Source organism: Serinus canaria, chromosome 27 (genome assembly GCF_022539315.1).
Source record: "Serinus canaria isolate serCan28SL12 chromosome 27, serCan2020, whole genome shotgun sequence".
Lineage (NCBI taxonomy): Eukaryota > Metazoa > Chordata > Aves > Passeriformes > Fringillidae > Serinus > Serinus canaria.
The window spans coordinates 1,190,742-1,213,859 of record NC_066340.1 but is presented as its reverse complement, the minus strand read 5'-3'; the positions used below and the strand labels follow the sequence as shown (position 1 = coordinate 1,213,859).

Here is a 23,118-nt window from a genome sequence, read left to right as displayed (position 1 = left end):
CTGGCAGCGCCGGGTACCCTGCAGGCTGGGAGCTGATGGATGTCCATCACCCACCCCAGCACCCCTGAGAAAGGCAGGGAGAGTAGGGAGTGGTCCCACTGCTCCACAGAATGCCTACAGGTGACTCAGAGCCCTTCCTTGGTGGGTGCTGGAGCACAGAGAGGATTTGGGGCAGCACAGAGGTAGCAACGAGCATCTGACAGCTTGCAGACATCTCACCTGCCTTCCTGGACCAACAGCCATGTAACCTGCCAGTGCTCTCCTGAATGTGGGATATTTTTCTGCTTGATGCAGCTGGAGTTCTATAACACAGAGTGACACAGAGCCATGGACATCTCTGGAGACGCAGCCTCCAAGAGGAACTTTTTCTCCTGCACAAAGTCCAGCAGCAGCAGCAGCCCCTCTTGCACCAGCCTTGGAAGACACTCTTGTGTAAAAGGATGGAGCACTGCCCTTCTCCTGAAGGATCATCCATCGGACTCATCAGCCTTGGAAAAGGCCTCAAATGCTGGGATTCCTGGATACCAGTGACATTGCACACTTTTGGCCTCACTGATCTCCTGAAACCCCCACTGGTGCCAGAGGCTGCACCAGGACCCAGGGCCGGGAAAACCCCTCCCTGGTGCAGCTGGGAACAGAGGCTGCAGGGGGACAGGAAATCTCCATTCACTGGGGCTTGGTCTCCAGCCAACTTGGACCCAAACCAACCTTTTTTTTCCAACTTCCCAGTAAACTGGACTTTCCAGAAAACTATGGCTGGTGAGGAAAGGGGTCAGCAAGGGGGGCTGGAGGCAGATGCTGACTCTGCCTCCAGCTTTACAATGTCCAGGCTCACAGGTGGTGCTGGTGCATGGGGGATTCCACCATAGGCTTTTGGTCAGGGGGATGAAGTGTTTTCATGGGCTCACATCAGCCTGTGCAGGTGGAGGGTGCTAGAACAGGTGTGAAGCTGTGATTTTTGGAGTGATGTTTAATAGACATCAGAGGGTTGCAGTCTTCTAAGTTCTTTTTTTTTTTTTTTTTTTAATGGCTGTGCACACCCCATAGGGTGCCCAGTGCTGACAGCAGGACTTGTCCCTTTTCAAGTGGCCACACTGTCCCCATGGATTCAACCCACTGACTCACTCCAAGGGTCCATGATGGTGTGCAGCTGCTTTGCAGCTCCCAGCAGGGAAAAAAGGTGAAGGGATTTCCCTCGGTTCCTCCCCAAAAAAAGCTCTCTTTTGGCATGTGTTCACTATTGTGTCTGTGGGTGGTTGCTCCAACAAGGAGTCATGAGGTCGGTCAACCCAGGGCCTAAGTTCAGCCCAGGCACCATTCCCAGGGCTGAGGCCAGGCCCTGGGGAAAAGGGATATAGTTGATTAAACAGAAAACAAAACAAAGGAGCTATCGAACCCACCAGCATGGGCCTGGTTTTCATTTTGAAGGAACTGTGTGTTACTTGTTTGTCATCAGCCTAATTCTTCCAAGTCCAAAACGCTTGGTGTGATGTGACGTGATTTCCTTCACAGCCAGGAGAAATACTCTGTTTTGTTGAAAAAACAGGTTCTGTCGGGAGGGAGGTCCCTGTGGCAGGAAGCAGTGTGACAGTCCCTGGGCTGTGTCCCACAGGAGCAGTTTCCTCCTGCACTTGCCCCTGCAGCCCCCGCAGGTGGTCGGGGTGTTGCCGAGGGGCGCCTGCCGTGTGATGCAGGAGAGGGGAGATGTTCTGCTAAGGACCACTTGAGCCGGATCCCCCTGCGCCAAATCGGGAGGGGACTGGGACCCTGCAGGGACGGAGCTGCATCTCACCCACCCCATCCACCCTAGCCTTTCTCCTTTCTCTTTTTTTTTTGGCCTCTCCCTGGATTCTCCTCCATCTCCTTCCTTCCCTCCCTCCTGCCCCAGCCCCTTCCCTCCCGGCACTGCCAGGAGCCAAAAGGACTTTGCACCCCGAGGCAGCGTTCTCTCGCCTCTCCTTCCCGCAAGCCTTGGAGCTGCCGGAGGGAGAACGGAATACTCCGCTCTTATCTGCGAGGGGAGGCAGGCTCGGTGGGCAGGGTTTGCGCGAAAGCTGCCGGTTTATAAGCAGCCGGCGGCGGAGGCAAAGCCGTCTCGGAAGGCACCGAACGGGGCCCCTCGGTGCCCGCGCTCCCGCCGCGATGCCCGCGGCGCTGGGGCTGCTGCTGTGGCTGAGCCTGGCAGGTGCCCTTCGCTCCCACCTCGAACCCCCCCACTACGACAGCACCGAGGAAGGGGCCGCCCGCTTCGCCTCAGACTACAACAGCTCGGCCGAGATCATCCTCTTCAACAGCGTCTCGGCCAGCTGGAATTACAGCACCAACCTGACGGCCGAGAATGCTGAACGGCAGGTGGGTGGCGGGACGGGGGCGATGCCACCACGGGGGTGTCCCCAGCACCGGGGATTGGGGGGGCTGGGTCACGCTGGAGGCACTTGGTGTGGTTCCCTTCCTCCCTGCGGGCTTCTGTCTCAGCACCTCGGGGTGGCAAACCAAGGCTGGGACTTGTAGTCCAGGAGCTGTAGGGTTTTGCCCCAAATTGGCTTTCAGGGAGACTCTGCCCCAGAATGACAGCTCTGGTCCCAGAGCAGAGTCAAGGTTATTTTTAGAGGTGATTCCCTGCTCCCAGCACCTTCCACTTTCCTTTTCCCCTTCCCAGAACTGGGCCAGGTGTCAGTTGTCCCTGTCCCTGCCTGGTGTCACCGCATCCCAGTGCTGAGGGTTTTGGTTTGGGGCAGACACCAGGAGCCCAAAGTGCACAGACAGCTGTGTGGCATCGGGAGTGAGGCTGCCACCTCTTGTCCTTGTGTCCCCAGCTCACAGGGACAAATACAGAGGCGGGAAAGCACTCCAGGCTGTAGGGAATTAGACATCAGCCCAGGTTAGGGAAGGAAGAACCTCTGCAGGGAGCAATGCCACCACAGTGGGTGTGTGCTCTCCCAGGAGTTTGCATGTGTCTGGGTTGTATTTAGTGGGGCAGGGAGCTGGATTAGCCCCAGGTCTGCTCTTGGTTGGGTGAGCTGCAGCCCAGCCCAGCCCAGCCCAGCCCAGGCAGTGGCAGTGCCTGGGCAGGCTGCAGTGGTTTCCCCAGTCCCAGATGGGCTCAGAGAGCTACCGGTGGCCCCAGCATGTGGTCATGGACAAGTCACAGCTCAGGGCACATCTGCCAGTCCTATGGCTGCAGGAGCACAAGGGGCAGTGCAGCCCATAGGTGACCACGGTGTGTTTGGCCAGCCCAGTGTCACAGAGGGGCTGGCACACAGAGCCCTGAACCCTCCAGATCCCGTGGGCACGGGAGCACAGTGTGTCCTGTGCGGGAAGGAAATGCATCTTCCTGTCTAGGGGAAAGATCACTGCCAGGTCTGGGCACTGCCAATTTGGCAGGACACTCAAGAGGGCCCAGGTGCCCCTTCAGCCTTTTTTTGTCAAGCTGACGTGATGTCTGGGCAGGCATCCAGCTCTAGCTGCAGATGTGGTGGGGTGAGGGACCTTGGGGCAGAGCAGGAACATCCCAGCTACACTGAGTCCATAATTAAGGCCAGGAGAGCACCTTGCAAGGACTTTTCTGAGAAGGTGTTTGCAGAGCACTTTCCCCCCTTGATGTGCTATTAAATGTGTGAGGATCATGTCCAGGAGCTCCCTGCAATGTCAAGGCTCCTAAGCCAGCCCAGGTAGAGGAGGGGACCTGAAGCCCTGAGATCAGTCCATGATGGGGCAGCAGGGAGGTGTGCTGGGATGGGGAGTCACAGGCTCCTAAAGGAATACCAGCTGGCCAGCAGGACCCAAAAGGATGGATTTGGGGGATCTGGGAGAGAACTGGGCCAGGCAAACCCTGCACATCCATAACACAAGAGAGGCTGAGCCAGGCCACCAGGGCATGGGCAGCTCTAGGGCCTGCCACAAAAGGGGACCCTGTGGCAAAGGGACATGAGGGGCAGATCAAAGGCAGGGGCAGGGATGGACAGAGGGATGCTGGACAGACAGATAGATGATCCATCTTTCACAAGCTGGGATTCTGGGCAAGAGGCAGGCAATGGGGCTTGGGGGCTGGTCGTGTTTGGGTGCAGAACTACTGCAGATGCCTGGGCTGAGGCAGTGCCAGTGTCCTGAGCTGATCCTGAGTGTTCACTGTGCTCCAGCAGGGAGGGACTGGGGCAGAGCTTTGGTAGGGAGGCTTTGAGGCTGTGGGTGCCAAGGGGCTTCTGAGCCCCCCACAGGGGCAGAGAGAGATCCCAGATGTGGCAGTGAAGGGCCAGGACTGGTGGGCACGGCCACGGCAAGGGGCTCTCAAGCAGCACCACTGGCCTCAACTCACTCCACCAGAGCTGTCAGGAGAGTTTAGGGTACAATTTGCCTGACCAAACACAGGTGTCAGTTCAAGGAGAAAACAAAACACAGCTGAACTCTGCTTCCTCCAGCTCTGCACGGGGTCTGGGAAGGTGTAAAGGCATCTCCTGCTTAGAGGGGTGATGCAAGAGCAGGGTGTCTGTGGGGCTGGCATGTTGGGGCATTGGTGCCAGTGATGCTGTGGGCACTGGGATGTCCAAGGGAAGCCGTGGGAGCAGTGAGGGGTGGCCAGGGGCACCTGGCACTTTTGGGATTCCCACCCCCGTGTCCCACAGCTGTGTGGGTAGCCTCCAACCCTGGGCAGCTCCAACTCTGCCACACCACAACTCCCTTCCTTCCCTGCTGCCTGCTGAGGGAATGTGAAGATTAAAATAAAACAAACCAGGCGTGTTGGAGCCAGGCTAAAAATGCCACAAGTCACAGCTAATGAACTCCATAAATCACACCAGGACAGCACATGGACACTGACCAGGCACTCTGCACCATCTCACTCCACCTGCACAGGGCCAGGACACTCTGGAAAAGATTGCAGCTTCCCAAAAATACAGCTGACACCTGCAATGCACCCCATCCCAAAAGCAGGGCCACAGCCCCAGCTGCCTAAATAACACCCACAGTGCTGGCAGCTTACTGGCAGCCCATGGCCCCAGGAAGGGAGGTCAGGGCTGGCAGGAGTTGGGTGGCAGAGAGACACCCAAAACTGGGGACTCAGAGCACCAGATGTGGCATTTACAGGTCACAAGGTGCAAACAGCCACCTGAGGAATGTATAGAAATAGGAGTGTACAGATATAGTGAGGGCAGAGAGGAAGGAGAAAGGTGAATGTGGCACCTTTAGAGTTATCTTTTGGGCTTCAGTGAAGGTGAGAAAAAGCAGGAATGGAAATAAAACTAAGCCAGACCACAGAGCTCCTTCCAAAACCCAGGTCCAGCAGATGTCAAAGCCAGCCCAGGAGCACCCAGACACCCTGACTGCATGGCCTGGACACCCAATCCCAGCACTCCCATCCCAAATGAGACCCTGGAGCTCCCTCCTAAACACCCTCCCAGGCCACCAGCAGGTGCTCATTGAGAGCTCCACAGGGCAGTAGGGGCTGCAGACACTGCAGTCCCAGATGGAAGCTGCAGTCTCTATGCATGGGTGCCATGCACTGGGGACAGCCTTGCCTGTCACCCCATGTCCTGTCACTTCTGACTTCCACAAACCCTCATGGCTTTGCCCCTGGCTCCCAAGCAATTGCCTGGGTGGTGGCATGTCCTAGGGCTGGTCCTGAGCCCCCATGTCCCCTCTCACCACGCAGGTCGCAGCATCCCTGGAGGAGCAGAACTTCACAGAGCTATGGGGGAAGAAAGCCAAGGAACTCTATGGCGACAAGTGGAATAACTTCAGTGACCCCCAGCTGAGGAAAATCATTGGATCAATCCAGACCTTGGGACCCTCCAACCTACCCGTGGACATGAGAGAGCAGGTAGGCAAGGTGGCAGAGGAGCCCTGGGCAAGGCTGGGGTGCTGTGGAATGCCTTAGAGGGAATTCTCACAAGCATCCAGACTCCACTGCTGGCCTGTTGCATTTTGGAGGGTGTCACTGGCCCCTACACAGTGACTGAGGAGGAGATGGGGTGCTGTTTCCAGGGGATGTGGGGTGCCTTCTGCCCCTATTAGCCAGCCCCAGCCTAATCTTGGAGCTGTCCCAGCAAGAACTGGAAATTTCCTGCTTACACAGAGCAGTCTTGGGCATCACCTGGAAACCAGCCAGGCTGTGCCCAACCCTTCTGTGCTCTTCAGGTATGCAGCCCACTGAAAAGAAGGGCTGATGCAGCCACCCAGCTCCTGAGGTCCCCATAAGACAAGGACTGCTCTGCCTTGGTGACACAGTTCCATGCTAGGGACATCAGGACATCCTGAGTTTTTAGGGCAGTTTATCTGAATTTTGATTTCCATGCATGAAAATATTGCCCAAGCTGAAGCTGGCAGCCACTCTGCTCTACATGAGCACAGGACAGGCCCTTCCATCCTGCCCCCAGCTCCCTGACAGCCATTCCCAGCCAAGCCCTGGCAAAGCCAAGTGATGCAATCCCTTCCGGAGAGCTGTCGGCCCCAGTTCCTTCCAGGAAACCCATCCCTGCCCTCTTCCAGACAACAGACAGCATCATGTCTCCTCCCTGCACATCACTCATGTCTCTCCCATCCCTGGGCAGCTCCATCCAAGCCACCATTGTCCCCATCTCCATCCCAAGCCACCATTGTCCCCATCTCCATCCCCTCTGCCCAGATGGAGCAGAGGAATGGGAGTGGAGAGAGGGACAGAGCAGAGGAATTTCCTTCCCTGGGAATGGGCTCCCCAGGCACATTCCAGGAAACCTCCTGTTGCTATTGTTTTCTGTTGTTGCAGTTCACAGAAATAAACCCCCCTCATCCTCTGGCTTTTCTTCTCCTGTTTTTTTTAACCCATTTAGATAAACAGCCTGTGCTGTGGCCCTGCTGACAAAGAGCTTTATAAACAGCCCCTCTCTGGAGCATGGATTGTCTGTCCCAAGAGCCTCCCTGCTCCCACCACGCCAAAACCCTGAGTGATAACACACTTATCTCACCAAAAACGTGTTGTATAAACACACCAATCCTTCCCCACATCTGTCTGGACACACACACTCCAGAGCTGGGAATCCTGTAGATCCTGAAGGGCTTTTCCTGTCCCCTGGCAGCCCCTTTCCTCTCAGCAGTCTTTTCCTTTCCTACAGTTCAACACCATCCTAAATGACATGGACAAAATCTACTCCACGGCCAAGGTGTGCCTGCCCAATGGCACCTGCTGGGATCTGGAGCCAGGTATGGTCCCTGTCCCCTCAATCCTGCCAGCTGCTGAGCACCCCATGGCCAGGACAGTGTCCTGGTCCCCACATCCTTAGAGGGTTGGGGTTGGCATGTGCCACTCATGATCATCAGGATTGTCCCAGTATGAGGATGGGCACTTGTTGCCCTGTTTTATTTTTTCTAAGCCTTCTGATGTTTACATTCTTGTAATGAACTTTCTCACACACTTGATGTAAATATGATTGTTTTGGATTCTTATTCTTGTAATGAACTTTCTCACACACTTGATGTAAATATGATTGTTTTGGATTCTTTCGTAAAAGAAGAGAAATTTAATAAACTGTTGGTTTGTCCAGTGTCATTGGAGAGGTGGCACTTTCACCCTCCAATCCACTGTCGCTTTTGGAAATCTATAAATGCTGAAGTCAGAATTAAACTTCCCCCTTTTTTTCCTTAAAAAAATCCAGTGTCCCCATTTTTCTGTTTCATGTCCTAGAGCGACAGGCGCTGGGGTCTGGCGTGGTGGTGCTGGTGGCACCTCTGCAGAGCTGTGGCTTGTGCCTCCCTCTCCAGCCACTCTCTCATGTTCTCCTTGTCCCCTCTGTCCCAGACCTGTCGGATATCATGGCCACGTCCCGGAGCTACAAGAAGCTGCTGTACGCCTGGGAGGGCTGGCACAACGCCGCGGGGATCCCGCTGCGCCCCAAGTACCAGGAGTTTGTGCAGCTGAGCAACGCCGCCTACTCGCAGGATGGTACAAACCAAGGGGCTCCCCAAACAGGCCAGGGGTGGAAATTGGGACTGGGGTATTGGGATGCTCTACCCCCACATCCAGCTTCTATTTCCCAAGTACCAACACTTTAAGGATGGGGGGGAAATCCTGCTGCTAGTCCCTGGTCCCACCTTTTGGGGGTGGGTAGTGGGGGCAGCCTTTGGGGTCTGGAGACAGAGGTTTTCCCTGTGTCCCTGGTAGGATTCAATGACACAGGCAGCTACTGGCGCTCCTGGTACGACTCAGACACCTTTGAGAAGGACCTGGAGGACCTCTACAACCAGCTGGAGCCACTCTACCTCAACCTGCACGCCTTCGTCCGGAGGAAGCTGTACGACCGCTATGGACCCAAATACATCAACCTGAAGGGGCCCATCCCTGCTCACCTCCTGGGTAAGAGATGAGACTCCCCCAGCCTGGGCCCAGAGGTGCTGGTGGGGTCAGAGGGGCACACACAAGGCCAGAGAGGTCTCAGTTATCACTGTGTTTCTCTTCTGACCTGCCACCAGCTCTACTCCAGCTATTTTCTCTTTTCAGGCAACATGTGGGCTCAGCAGTGGAACAACATCTATGACCTGATGATCCCCTACCCTGAGAAACCCAACCTTGATGTCACGAGCGCCATGGTGCAGCAGGTGATGGGCTGAGGGATCATTGGAGGGACCAGGGAGAAAAAGCAGGAGGTGTTGCCAAGGCTGGCCCATGACATTGACCCCCTGGGAGAATTTTTTAATACTTGTATAGAGGACAGCAGAAAACCCATGTATGGGAGGGGAAGGGACAAAGAAATTATCTTACTCCATATCTGGCAATGACCAAAGAGGCAGCAGGGGGACAAAAGTGGGTAGTGCACTGGGACTGCTGCCAGTCCCCAGGCTGGGGGCTGCATTGCTGCATTCACACCATCACACAGCTCCAAGCCCTTCTTGGGTATAAGTCCTGCTCCCTTCTCCTGCCCCTGCTGAGCTCCAGCACCATTGCTTCATGCTTTTTAGCAATGTTCACACCAGTTCTGGGGCTGGGCCTCCCCATCACAGAGAGAGGGGCAGGACCTGAGTCCCTGGGAGCAACTCACCTCCTTGCCACAGTCCTGGAGCACTGGAGGCAATGCCCAGGGCACAGGCAGCCCCTTCCTCACATAACCCATTGCCTGCTGCCCACCAGGGTTGGAATGCCACTCACATGTTCCGGGTCTCAGAGGAGTTCTTCACCTCCCTGGGGCTCCTGGAGATGCCCCCTGAATTCTGGAAGGAGTCCATGCTGGAAAAGCCAACAGATGGGAGGGAGGTGGTGTGTCATGCCTCGGCCTGGGACTTCTACAACCGCAAGGACTTCAGGTCTGTGGGGACGTGCAGGGACCCAGGGCTACAGGGCAAGGCCCTCTCCTATCCCCGTTGGTGATCACCCTTTTGGGTACCCCCAGCCTGGCAATATGCCCCCAATCTGGCACTTTCTGCAGTGAGGTCTGGAGTGGCAATGCTGCCCTGCCTTCCCCTCCATTTTCCCTTACCCTGTGGGGTGCTGCCACCCTCTCTGAGACTGTGGGGAGTCCTTCCCATCCAGGGGGTGCACAGGCACCTGAGTCCCTCAGTGGGCTCAGGCAATGCTGTTTTCCCACGGCAGGATCAAGCAGTGCACATCGGTGACCATGGAGCATCTGTTCACAGTGCACCATGAGATGGGCCACATCCAGTACTACCTGCAATACAAGGACCAGCCCGTGTCCTTCCGCAGCGGGGCCAACCCTGGCTTCCACGAGGCCATCGGTGATGTCCTGGCCCTCTCTGTCTCCACCCCCAGCCACCTCAGGAAAATCGGTCTCCTCAGCAATGCTGCTGAGGATGAAGGTATGGCAGCCACCCTTTGGAGCTGGGTGACCTGAAGGGCTCTGGCACTACCTGTGGCACTGGGAAGAGTTTGAGACATGCCAGGATGGTTTGCAGTCTGGCAATGCAGCCCAGAGCTGCCACAACCCCTTCTCATCTCCATGGGTTCATGCACAAGTCCCTCTTGTCTCTGTGGGTCCATGTAGAGTCCTTCTTGGTTCCATCTTCTTCACCCCTGAGGCAGGAGTGATGCTCTCCAGAGCCTTTCCCTTCACCAACAGAGCCCAAACTGGAAATCAACATTTCTGTGCTTGATTGGCCTTGACCTTTCTAGCATTCCTCCCTCCCTCCCTCCCCAAGAAGCATCCACCACTGGAGCTGCTGGTGTGGCTCTGAGGAGGTGGCACCAAGCATGCACGTGCACAGTCATGAGGGCAGTCAGAGGGTGACATGTCCAGCTGCCAGCCAGCACAGCAGGGCAGGACTTGTCACTGCCCAGCTCATCAAGAGCCTCATCCTCCCACCCGACATCCCTCAGCCAACACATCAAAGCAGATGGTGGCAGAAGAAATTGAGCGCTCCCAGACCTGCCCCAGGCGCTGCTTGGCGGAGGAGGGACAGTCCTGGGATCCTCCTGCCGTGTCATTAAATAGGTTTTATGACAAGAAAGACAGCCCAGCAGCCAAGAGCATCGGGCCAGTGCTGCATAAACACAACGAAGCAGATGGTCTCTGCCTCAAGCCACTGCTACCCGGCCTGCCAGCTCTTGGCAGCCAGGCTGCCATAGTGATGGCAGCCAACAGCCCCTCAGGGCAGTGCTGCCAGCCCTTCTCTGACCCCACAGCTTCAGCTGGGTCTCCAGCAGGTCTTTCTCCAAACTTCCTTCCCTGGGTTTCCTTGAGAGGGGGAAAACAGATGTCACCATCCCCTGTGCTCCTCATGGTACAGTGGCTGTCCTAGAGTTGACTCTGGTTCTGGGTCTAAACCATCAGAGCCTTTGCAGTGGTGTGACTGCAGAACAAACTCCCCCAAACCCCCTTACCCTGAGGCCCCAGGGTGGAAGTGTGAAGAGTTACACTCACCAAAGACCTTTTAACTCTGAGAGCTGGGCTTAAGGGCAAGGGGACACCACACGTGTCACTCTCATTGTCCCCACTCAGTAAAAGGCACATGTTGCCTCAGGTACTGACTGTATCTATAGAGACCTCCTGTGTCCTACACAGCCTTCTCGAGGAGCACTGTTAGGTGCTGAGATGCTGTCCCTGTTTCTCATCCAGATCTGCCCACCCTCTTGCCCACTAAAATTGTGGTGCCTGTAGTGCTGTCTATGCAGACTCCTTTCCAGCCTGGTTCAGGCTCTCTTTCATGCAGAGAGCAATATCAACTACCTGCTGAAGATGGCCCTGGAGAAGATTGCCTTCCTGCCCTTTGGCTACCTCATTGACCAGTGGCGCTGGAACGTCTTCAGTGGCCACACGCCGCCAAGCCGCTACAACTACGACTGGTGGTACCTGAGGTAGGGCACAGTCACCTGGGGGGATGTGGCTGTGGAAGCTGGGCATGTGCAAGGAAAGGAGGCAGGAAAGAGGAAAGAAAAAGCATAAAAGTAGCCACAGAAATGGTGGGAGAGCAATGGATAGATGGGGGGTGGGTAGGATGGAAGAAGAGATGAGTGGGTGGATGGATGGATGGATGGATGGATGGATGGATGGATGGATGGATGGATGGATGGATGGATGGATGGATGGATGGATGGATGGATGGATGGATGATGGATGGAATCGTGCTCTAATTGTGCAGATTTCTTCAGCACTATGCCAAGCCTTCCTATTCTTTGACTAGATTCTTCTGACCCTTTATTATTCCCATGCTTGTGTTGTCCACAGAACCAAATACCAGGGCATCTGTGCCCCGATTTCAAGGAATGAGAGCAACTTTGACCCTGGAGCAAAGTACCACATCCCAGGGAACACTCCTTACATCAGGTAGAGGAAGTGTTGGCAAGGGGACCAAGGTTTGGGATGCAGTGGGTGGGGGATGACCTCTGTGGGCAGGGACTGTCATGTGCTGCTCCTGCTCAAGACACAGAGATCTCCCAACGCTTGGGACCACAAATGGTGGGGTTGAGCTCTTGGGTCTGCTTCCCCTTGTTCCCAGTTCTCACCTTCATGGGCTTCCTTGGCAGGTACTTTGTGAGCTTCATCCTCCAGTTCCAGTTTCACAAGGCACTGTGCCAGGCAGCCAACCACACCGGTCCCCTGCACACCTGTGACATCTACAGGTCCAAAGAGGCTGGAGACAAACTCAGGTGGGGACAGAGGAGGGTCAGGAAAATCGCCATGGGCAGATGTGTGCATGGAAGCTGATGGTGTGCAAAGGAAGGAAAGAAGAAAGGAAGGAAGGAAGGAAAAGTGAACTGGAGAAATAGCTTTGCAGATGGATGGATGGATGGATGGAAATACGTGGAAGCACTGGGGTGGGGTGAGTGGTCCTCACCAGAGTATTGCTATTGTCCCAGCCATGAGCTCCCACCCAGACAAGAGGTCACTAAAGCACAGTTGGCTCCTGTTGATTCCCTGGGTGTTAAATGCACGAGTGTGTGACAGGGAGTCCTCAGTTCCCACATGCAAGACAGGTGGTGGCTTCCAGGGCAGTTCCCAGGTTCACATCCCACTCTGGAACAGCATTTTCAACCCTTCAGGTGCTGAGATACTATCACTGCTTCTCTCCCATCCATCCTCTGGCCTCATGCTGGCTCTTGCTGTTCTGCTCCTCTGCAGAGAAGTGTTGAAAGCTGGGTCCTCGAAGTCGTGGCAGGAAATCCTCTTGAATCTCACTGGCAAGGGCCAGATGGATGCTGGAGCCCTTCTGGAGTATTTCAGCCCTGTCACCAAGTGGCTTCAGGAGCAGAACAAAAAGACCAATGAGGTGCTGGGCTGGCCTGAGTTTGACTGGCGTCCCCCTGTCCCTGAAGGCTACCCTGAAGGCATTGGTAAGGCTGCAGCTCCATCCTGGGTTTGGGGAGGGTCAGGAAGAGGTCCCCCAAGGGACATCATTAATCCACAGACAGAAGCACAGGAAGGTCTCTGCTGTGGGTGGGGTGGTCTCCATACCAGGAAAGAGAAATAGCCAGCTCAGTGAAGTCCCACGGGGTGTTGCTTCCCAGGAGGCAGGTGCCATTTTCTGAGGCTGCACAGTGATGTCATCAGTCATGGTGTGAAGAGTTTCTCTTCTTAGTTGTATCCTTTGTGCTCACGTGGGAGAGTCTAGGGCATGCAGTTTGTCCTGTCATCCCATCCTCTGTCCGATGGGACACCCCAGCTGGGCACCTCTTCCCCCAGTTCTCAGCTCAGCCTGCTCCCAAGTTGTGGCATCCTTCAATGGACCTGCAGTTCTGGGAAAAGCTTAACAATGGCTTCTCCATGTGATAGGTCAGGAGAGTTGCAAGAGTGCTTTCTCATCTCTTCCTCCATTTATTTCCTCCTCTAGACAAAATAGCAGACGAGGCACAAGCTAAAGAGTTCTTGTCCGAGTACAACAGCACGGCTGAGGAAGTGTGGAATGCCTACACCGAGGCATCCTGGGCCTACAACACCAACATCACTGACCACAACAAGGAGATCATGGTATGGGAACAACCCTGGGGCTGTGCAGGGAGAGCCATCAGCCAGGGAGGGCAGGTGGTACCCAGGGCACGTTTCACAGAGGCTCTGCAAACCAGGCCAGCCTCTGCCCCTTGTAGAGGGATAATGCTCTCACCCTTTTCCTTGAAACCCTCACATCCCATGGGGTACCCACAAGGGCAGCTGTGGGGAGGGTGTCATCATGGGATGCCAGGGGGTGTTTCTAGCAGTGGCCTGTGTCTTCTCCCTGAAGTAACTCTTCTTCTGTCATTGCAGCTGGAGAAGAACTTGGCCATGTCCAAGCACACCCTGGAGTACGGCATGAGGGCCAGGCAGTTTGACACCTCCGATTTCCAGGATGAAAGTGTCACCCGCATCCTCAAGAAGCTGAGTGTCATTGAGAGGGCAGCCTTACCTGAGGAGGAACTGAAGGAGGTGAGTGGCAGGGGGACAGAGCAAGAGAGGGTGGCCCTTGCCATCACCTTATGTGAAGACAAAAGTTTCTCTCAAAACTTAAGAAATGCCACTGGGCAGCCACCACCTGCCTTGGAAAAGGTGATAGCCTGGTACCTTCCACACAAAGCCAAAATCCTTGTCTTCAAGGTTTCCCACCCAAAGGTTGCCTAGCCCAGGCTGCAGTGGGACCTGGATGTTTGGTGACAATAGCACACTGCTTATTGGCCCCAGGCCCTCCTATATTCACTCTGTGTTGCCTCTGTTGGGGTCACACTTGATCTTGGTAAGGACCAGAGTAAAACACCCAAAAACCTCAATGGGCTGGGACGTCCTCCAATACCCTCCAGTATCAGAAACAAGGATAACCACTTTATATACTCTGATTTCCTTTGCAGTATAACACCCTGCTCTCAGACATGGAGACCACCTACAGCGTGGCCAAGGTCTGCAGAGAGAACAAAACCTGTCACCCACTGGATCCTGGTAAGATCTAGCAGGGTGTCCTGTGGGGCATCAGCACCTGGCCCAGAAGGGAGGGAATTTTGGATTTTTTTTTTTTAATGGGGGCATGAAGAAAGACCATGAAGGGTTATTTCACCTTCTCTGTGATGGCCCCTGAGCAACACAGTACAGAACCATTGCACCTGCCCAGCCCATCCAACAGCATCTCAGTGGCTTTGTTGCTCTCTCTCAGACCTCACAGACATCATGGCCACCTCTCGGGACTATGACGAGCTCCTCTTCGCCTGGAAGGGCTGGAGGGATGCTTCTGGGAAGAAGATGAGGAACAACTACAAGAGATATGTGGAGCTGAGCAACAAGGCAGCCGTGCTCAATGGTCAGTGCCCTGCTCCCCTGGAGCCCACCATGGCCCTGGCCCCCTGTGAGCAGAGGATTGGGCTCTTCACCCAACTGGGGGTCAAAATCCCAAGGGTGTGGAGGTCTCACTAACTCCCAGGAGATCTACTCTCACTCTTGGAGTGTCTGAACAACAAGACAGAGTCTTGCCCAAGAAGGACAGAGTCTGACAGCTCCTGTCCTTGCCCTACCACAGGCTACACAGACAATGGGGCCTACTGGAGATCCCTGTATGAGACATCCACCTTCGAGGAAGATCTGGAGAGGCTGTATCAGCAGCTGCAGCCCCTGTACCTCAACCTGCATGCTTATGTACGCCGAGCCCTCTACAAAAAGTATGGTGCAGAGCACATCAACCTGAAGGGTCCCATCCCTGCCCATCTGCTGGGTAAGGGCTCTGCTGGAGCTATGCTGCTTCTCCCACCAGGTGTGGCTGTCTCTGTGCCATGCCAAGAGTCAAGTCTGGTCTCTGTTCAGCTGTGGCTGAAGGGAAAAAGTCCCCTGGGATGGGTCTGTAGAGGCCAATCTGCCCCAGGGAAGGGCAGCACGCTCAGCATGGTTTGACTTCTCTTGCATGGATGGCTCCTGCCTACATTGCCCTTATGCAGACAGGGCAGGGACCAGGCAAGGCAGGGACCAGGCAAGGTGATCCACCTGTGCAGGAGGAGGGAGTGACTGGTTGCTCTCCTCTCCCTGTCTCCCTCCTGACATGTGTTATCCTTCTGTGCTTCCCAGGCAACATGTGGGCTCAGTCATGGTCCAGCATTTTCGACCTGGTGGTCCCTTTCCCAGATGCCACCAAGGTGGATGCCACCCCAGCCATGAAAAACCAGGTCAGTGCTTTTCTAGCCTGCTCTGGGGAAACCTTTGGGACGCAGCAACCTTTGGCTGTTGCCACCACCCATGCTGCCAAATGCTTTAACGTTGCCAAAAAAATCCATGCCTCATCTGGATTCTCCCTACCTCTACATGCCAAGACCTGGATCCAGGTCTAGCTGACTCCTGGAGATTCCCTTGCCCAGAACAAGGTTATCCCTGTCCTCCCATCCTTCCACAGCCCCCCCGCTGCCCCTCACCAGGTCTCTGCTCTTTCCTCAGGGCTGGACACCCAAGAGAATGTTTGAAGAGTCAGACCATTTCTTCACCTCCCTGGGCCTCATCCCGATGCCACAGGAGTTCTGGGACAAGTCCATGATCGAGAAGCCGTCGGATGGGCGGGAGGTGGTGTGCCACGCCTCAGCCTGGGATTTCTACAACCGCAAGGACTTCAGGTGCCCCTGGGGAGCAGGGGGTGGCCACTGCTGGTGTGGTGCTGGGGCAGAAAGAGTCTTTGTAGAATGAGGGCAGGTGGGCCACCACAGTGTGTCTTGCTCTGTGGCTGTGGCACCCCAAATGTGGCACTTCTCTTGGTACCCAAGGTGCTGGTAGGAGCCCCCATGGTGGATGGAGGGCAATCCATGCCTGCCCTGCCCTGTCCTGGAGAATGGAAAAGCTGAAGAACAGGGACAAGGAATGGGCAGGGTCAGCAGGAGATGCAGGAGGAGGAAGAGATCAACCCAGTGGAGTGGGACCAGCCTGGCGTGGCATCAGATGTGGGGAGAGGGCACATAGAAAGGAAAAATAGCTCAAGGGGCTGTGATGGTTCCTGGAGGTTCTCATGCCACCACTGCCCTCCCTTCTCCCCCAACCCCTGTGTCCTTGTCCAGGATCAAGCAGTGCACAGTGGTGAACATGGACGACCTCATCACAGTGCACCACGAGATGGGCCACGTCCAGTACTTCCTGCAGTACAAGGACCAGCCTGTCTCCTTCCGTGACGGGGCCAACCCTGGCTTCCATGAGGCTGTTGGGGATGTCATGGCCTTGTCCGTCTCCACCCCCAAACACCTCCACAGCATCAATCTGCTGGACCAAGTCATGGAAAACGAAGGTGAGCTGGAGGGGCCACACAGCAAATGTGGGGATGCTGATGGGAACAGCTGGAAATGCAGATGGTCAGGAGGGGCTGGGCAAGGTTGAAGGGCTCAGGGACATACGTGGTGGCTTTGCATGCATGGAGGGGACAGGACCTGTTGGGGACACCCAGTTCTGGGGCAGAATGATCCACAGAGGGAGGAGAGGTGGATACAGCACTGTCTTGCTCACATCTTCGTGCCCTGGGCAGAAAGTGATATCAACTATCTGATGAGCATCGCCCTGGACAAAATTGCCTTCCTGCCCTTCGGGTACCTCATGGACCAGTGGCGCTGGAAGGTGTTTGATGGGCGGATCAAGGAGGACGAGTACAACAAGGAGTGGTGGAACCTCAGGTAGGATTGAATTCAGACCCCTCTCTGAAACAAGGCTCTTGTCCCACTGGGTGTTTTCTCCTTGTGGTCCAGCTGACTGCAATGGGAATGATGAGATACACAGCCCCTCCCTCTGTCCTCACACCCCACTATGTTCCTTCCCACGTTGCCCCATCTCCTCCTCCCCAAGCTGGCCTGACTCTCCCTCTCTCACACAGGCTGAAGTACCAGGGCTTGTGCCCACCAGCACTGAGGTCTGAAGATGACTTCGACCCCGGGGCAAAGTTTCACATTCCTGCCAACGTCCCTTACATTAGGTGAGCCAGCAGGGCTGGGGCACGAGGGACACCACTTGGACATAGAAGCAGGATCCCCAGGTCAGATGCCAGCGATGACACCTTTTTCCATGGCTGGTGGTACCATCCTGCGTGGGCTGGGCAGCTCCAGAGACCCTGACAGGGCTTCAAATGAGAAGTTTGGATTTAGGGGGATTTCTCCCTATCCAAGGAAGATGAGCTCATCCACTCCAAGAAATATAAAACACATTATGGGAGAAATGGCCTCGTCAGGTTGAGCTGAGCTGAAGAAGGTGTAGCTCCAAAGCCAGTGATGCTCCTCTAGACTGGGAGGGTTCAGCCAGAGAATGAGGGGAGCCACATCCTCTGTTGCACAGGCACAAGCAGGGTCCATTCCCATCTCTTCATCCCTCTCCACCAGGTACTTCGTCAGCTTTGTGATCCAGTTCCAGTTCCACCAGGCACTCTGTGATGCAGCTGGGCACCAGGGTCCCCTGCACACCTGTGACATCTACCAGTCCAAGGAGGCTGGGAAGCTCTTGGGGTAGGTGTGTGGGCAGGCTAAAGCCAAGGCATCAGTATCCCCAAATACCTTAAAGCCAGCCCAGCAAGACAGGAGGCAACACAGCCCCTGGTCACCCCTCCCATCCCATATCTGGGGGGGACACCCTGGGCTGGGCACAGGGGCTGTGATTGCAAAGGCAGCCACTAGATGGTAGCTAGGCCCCTGGCAGGGGGAAGGTTCCCTCCTCCTCCTCCTCCTCCTCCTGCCAGCCCCCAGTTCCTTAGGGAAAACAACCCCCTTGCTTCAAGAAAAGCACCTGCAAAATTAACTCTTTCACCCAGGGACTGCTCTGCATCAGGCTGGATCCACTGGAGGTTTTTAATCCATGTAAACTCCTCTATAAATGTCCTTCCCTGTGCTCCAGGCTGGCAGCCCTATGGTTCTGGGGGCTCAGACTGCACCCAGGGATAGTGACACCAAGAACTCCAAGGGAAAGGGAGGGGCTGGCAACCAAGAGGGTGATGGGGAACACACTGGAGCTGATTTCTCCCGCCACAGGGATGCCCTGAAGCTGGGTTTCAGCAAGCCATGGCCTGAAGCCATGCAGCTCATCACAGGACAGCCCAACATGTCAGCAGAGGCCCTGATGAACTACTTTGAGCCACTCAGGATATGGTTGGAGAAAGAGAACCAGAAGAATGGGGAGGTCCTGGGCTGGCCTGAATACAGCTGGACTCCTTACACAGGTATGCAGGGCTCAGCCAGGCTCAGCAGGACAATGGCTGGCCAGGGCTCAGCCCTCACCAGGGTCAGAATGAAATGGAGCTCTCTTGGAGCTGCTTGGCCATCCCAAAAACCACAGGGTGTTTGGATACTTCTCCTTGATTCCTCGTGGAGCTGAGGCCAAAGGGCACCCAAGAGACCAACATACCACAGCCCAGAGCCCCCAGCAACAACCATGTCTCTCTTTTCTCTCTTTTCCAGCCCAAGATGACTCCAGCAAAACTGATTTCCTGGGAATGTCCCTGACCAAAAGCCAAGCCACGGCTGGGGGCTGGGTCCTGCTTGCCCTGGCACTCATCTTCCTGATCACCACCATCTTCTTCGGTGTCAAGTTCTTCTTAGCCAGGGGAAAGACCTTCACATCCATCTCAGAAATGGAACTGAAATAAGGCAGCCACCAGCAGGGCAACACAGACAGGGTGCAAGCATGGGCACTTGGCCAGGCTGGCAGCCATGCCATGGGCACACTTGCCAAGGAAGCCATGGGTTTCCACAACCCAGGATTACTCTCTCCTATCAGGTCAGACATTCCTTTCCACTATGCAAGAACCAGAACAGAGAAGAGCTATTTATTTGTCAATGTCTGAATCTGAATCGGGGGAAAGAGAAGTTCAGGCTCCGGCAGGCACGGAGCCATCACAAGCTGCCCCTGTGCCCAGGGCTGGAGCTGGTCCAGCCTGGTCACCCACCAGCCAATTCTGATCTGTGGGCAAAGCCACAGGGACTTGAGTGACAGAGGGCAGTTTGGGGAGGGATGGAGCACATCCTGGTCTGCCTGCTACCAGGCTGTTCGCTTGCATGGTTGAAAAATAAACCTATGTCTTGTCCCCCTTCCAGCAGCAGCTCAGCTTCTTCTTGCAGGTGGGCTGGGGGCTCAGTGGAACGAGGTTCTCAAGCAGGTGAGCTGCCACCACAACCCAGTGCAGACACAAATCCCTGGGGCCCAGTCTGGCTTTGAGGCAACATAACTGCAGCACCCAGCTTCTCCTCACCCCATCTGAAGGATCAGCATCCCTTTGCAGCATCTCCATCCTCCCCTGAATCCCAGCTCCCGTCAGAGCTGACAGCTCGTGGGTTCACAGTGCAGCACGTGCCTAAGGAAGGGGCTGAATCAGGGCCAGGAATGCCCAAAGTCCAGATGTGAGGGTTTAAAGGGCTGGGGGGGTCACCAGGCTGGAGCTCACCACTGCTGTGACTCCAGCAGCGGTGCCACGCTTACGTAAGAGCCGGGGAGGAGGTTCCAAGGTCAGTGATCACCTCCTGCCCTCCAGCTCCTGATTATCTTGGGATCAGCCGTGCTTTGAGGCCCACCCGTTCCCCCCCCCACCCCTCCTCCCCGTCCCCGTCTTTCTTCTGCTTCTGTAAATAAAACTTCGTATTTGTTCTGCAGTGATTAGGTGCAAAACTAATCCCAGGCTGGGGATTATTGCAGCCTTAAAGAGCTGTGATCTGCTGCAGCCCGAAGCAGCAGGGGAAATGAGGGGATCTGGATGATCCACCCGTCCCTATCCCATCCCATGGCCTCTGCCCTCGGTCATGTCTTAGCCAGGAAGCCGAGGCTTGGGAGCGGCTCATGCACCTGGCAGAGGAGCAGAAGGCAGGTGTCTGCCCGCCCACGCTCGGCTGTTTGTTTGCTTTCCATCTCCTGGAGTGCAGGACGCCCACGGGGAGGTGGCACCCCAACCTTGATGGCTCTGCCACAGCCCCAGAGCCCAGCAGCAGCCCCAGCAGCCGGAGCAGCGCTCACACCGTGTCCTTCCCTCGCCGCATCCCGGGGCATCTGCTTTCCATCCCGGCACACCAGGCTCCCTCCTCTCCCCCCTTCCCAGCAGTGTGTTGCTCACAGAGCAGAGACCTGGCACTGTGAGAGCTGAGCTGGAAGCCAAGTGTATTTTCAGCCTGGGAAAGCAGGCTGGTGCAGGTGTGCTCCATCCAGCTCGGTTCCTCACTGGTAATTTTGAGTTCCTTGGCTCCTTTCTGCCCCATTAGTGGAGGAAAAGAGGTCTCCAAGATCATCAAGATCCTGCAAGTTTCATGAAAATTGCTTTCTGGAGAAGAGGATAAAAAGAAAAAAAAAAAAAAAAAAGGAAAAGGAGAAAAAAGAACCACATTGAACACTGAGACATCAGAGAATCCACACAGGAGCTGAGTTTGTCCTGCCAGGGACATGAGGGTGGATGATGGGTGCACTGAGCTGTGTCCAGGGACACCCAGACAGCCCAGGCCCACCAGCCATGCAGAAGACAGAGGCAGACACCAGGCTCCTTCAGCACAGGTCCAAGCTCTGTGCAGCAGGTGGGATTGGACACCAGCCAACCTTCCACATGGGGCCAAGGTCCACGCAGCAGATGGGATGGGGTTGGACACCAGGCTATCTTTCACACAGGTGCAAAGTCCACCCAGGAGATGGGGCTGGACACAAGGTGATGCCCAGTCCAGCCCATGGGGAGGCTGAAGGTCTCACCTTGAGCTCCACTGGAGCTTCTTGGCTGAGATGGGGGCCTGGGTGAGACTTTTGAGGGCAGCAGGGCCAGCTCATGCCCCAGGGGCTCTGCCAAGCCAGCAGCAGTGTTTTACAAGATAGCTTTAAACCAAGGATGATTTCCCTTCCCCGCTGTGATAACATCTGGAGAGATTTTGCTGCCTTCTGCCTTCTGCATCATGCTTGCAGCTGAAATTAGGAGGCTCAGTGAAATCACTCCCTAAGGAGAAAAAAGAAACGTAAAAGCAGAAAAAAGGAGGAGATTCCCCCTTAATTCACAGAGCTCCTGGAGGGGAGCTCAGGAGGCAGCGGGTACCAAGGCTTGGGGGGCTGCTTTGCACCCCCCTGCCTGTACATGGAGCTTCCAGAGGGGATCTGCTTAAAAATCACATGAATTCAAAGCAAGAAACACTCTGGGCTCCCTTCCCCAGCACAAGGACCCTTTGGGAATCAGAGAAACCCATTTTTAATTTTTTTTAAAGTCTGTTTTTCCCCTCAGGAAGGTGGCTGGGGGTTCCCACAGCCCACAGCCCCGTGGTGCTGGTGGGGCCTGGCCAAGGCAGGTCTATTCTTAGCTGCTGGGTGGCCAGGCAGGAGCAGACAGGGTGCACAGGCTGCGTTCCTCACATTCCCCTCCCCGGGGAAAAGGAGAGCCTGGAAATGCACAGCCACAGCCTGGCAGCAGCTGGGGCCATCAGAAGGGGCCACTGTGGGCAGGGGAGAGGGGCCAGGTGGCCTTGGGGGGGGGGTCTCAGGGGACAGCAGGATTGTGGAGGGGATGTAGTGAGCTGCAGGAGGGACTGGGAAAGCTCCATCCCTGCCCTTGGCTGCAGCCCCTGCGAGCTCTGCTCAGCACCATCCTTCCCTCCCCCCTGCTCAAGCAGGGCTGAGGGGTGTAAAGGTGAGTTTGGGGGTGAGGGGAAAGACCCCATATTCTCCCCCTAAGCAAGTTCAGACTCTTCCCAGCCCCATGGCTTAGCTAGAATTCCCTAGCAAGGGGGACAGGGCCAGATCCAAGGCAAACGACACCTCTACCCTCCCAATGTCCATCCTTGATGGAGGGGTGTCATCCATGCCTGTGCCTGGATGCACTGGGCACCCAGTGGGGTCCCATCCTCCCCAGGGGATGTGTCCAGAGGTGCCAGCTGTGCTGGCCACTTCCCCAGCCCCACAGAGTCCCTGCCCTGCATGGGTAACATTGCCCTGTCTCAGGGTGCCTCAGCAGCAGGACCCCAAAGCAGGCTCTGCCCACGTCCCACTGCTGGTGGGGAACTGTCCCCACCCTTAGGAGCTCCCCCCTGAGCTGACACTGTCCCACTGAGGCATCCCAGGTGACAGGGAGAGAATTGTCCCCCACCAACGTGCTGGGAACTTGGCATGGGCTCCTCTCCCCCCCTTGCCCAGGGGAGTTTCCAGTCAGACAGACCCAGGGCTGCCTGCTGCCTTTCCCTGCTCCTCCCTGCAGCATCACGAGTTATTGCAGCCTGCAGGCCCCATCCATCCTCCTGGCAGGTGAGTCACGAGCCTGCCCCGTGCCTCAGTTTCCCCTGCTGTGCAGTGAGGACAGGCAGGGTGCCAGGGGGGGATGCCATGACCTGAGGGGCCACGTCCCAGAGCAGAGTGGCCCTGGCATTTCCTGCCAGTCACAAGTGGGAAGTGGCTTTGTCAGGAAGCAATGTCCGTGACTTGGTTTAATGTCACTGAGTCCTTTCCAGATTTGCAGCCTCCCAGGGCTGGGAAGGCCCAGGCTGATGAGAGTTCTGTTTGGCTGCACATTTTACCCCTTTTTTTTTTTTTTGTTTATTGTTTCATACTTAACAAACAGTGTGGAGGTGAGAGCCTGAAAAAATACATCAAGATTTGGAGTGGTGAGACAGAGAAAGGAGCCAAAACAAGGAGCATCCTTCCACCTGCAAAATAAATTTACAGCCCCAATTCCTCCGTCCCGTGTCACATCCGTGGAGCATCCTCCAAAGGTGAAGGGCAAAGCAGGGGCATGAGCCATGCCAGGCAGAAGGTGAGTGCCTGGGGACAGTCCTGGTGGCTGGAAGCAGCTTTGGGGACCATGACA

The 23,118-nt window shown here is 55.7% G+C and overlaps 1 protein-coding gene across 1 annotated transcript; it reads left to right on the top strand.

Annotated features, from left to right (window-relative positions):
• The first annotated feature begins 1,716 nt into the window (after positions 1-1,716).
• Positions 1,717-19,383, top strand: ACE (angiotensin I converting enzyme). The gene is made up of 25 exons (XM_009096579.4): positions 1,717-2,352; positions 5,648-5,815; positions 7,086-7,173; positions 7,769-7,912; positions 8,132-8,323; positions 8,468-8,565; positions 9,095-9,267; positions 9,554-9,777; positions 11,128-11,272; positions 11,643-11,741; positions 11,942-12,064; positions 12,537-12,748; positions 13,246-13,382; positions 13,656-13,814; positions 14,231-14,318; positions 14,530-14,673; positions 14,890-15,081; positions 15,429-15,526; positions 15,792-15,964; positions 16,400-16,623; positions 16,858-17,002; positions 17,200-17,298; positions 17,699-17,821; positions 18,341-18,528; positions 18,767-19,383. The coding sequence occupies exons 1-25, from the start codon at positions 2,143-2,145 to the stop codon at positions 18,952-18,954; spliced, it is 3,834 nt and encodes a 1,277-aa protein (XP_009094827.1). The 5' UTR covers positions 1,717-2,142; the 3' UTR covers positions 18,955-19,383.
• The last annotated feature ends 3,735 nt before the right edge of the window (positions 19,384-23,118 follow it).

Excerpts from the sequence above, each read along its gene's own strand:
- ACE (XM_009096579.4), top strand. The coding sequence starts at position 2,143 with ATGCCCGCGGCGCTGGGGCTGCTGCTGTGGCTGAGCCTGGCAGGTGCC. Across the intron at positions 14,319-14,529 it reads CTGTCACCCACTGGATCCTG|ACCTCACAGACATCATGGCC; the intron begins GTAAGATCTAGC and ends GCTCTCTCTCAG. Across the intron at positions 17,822-18,340 it reads GAGGCTGGGAAGCTCTTGGG|GGATGCCCTGAAGCTGGGTT; the intron begins GTAGGTGTGTGG and ends CTCCCGCCACAG.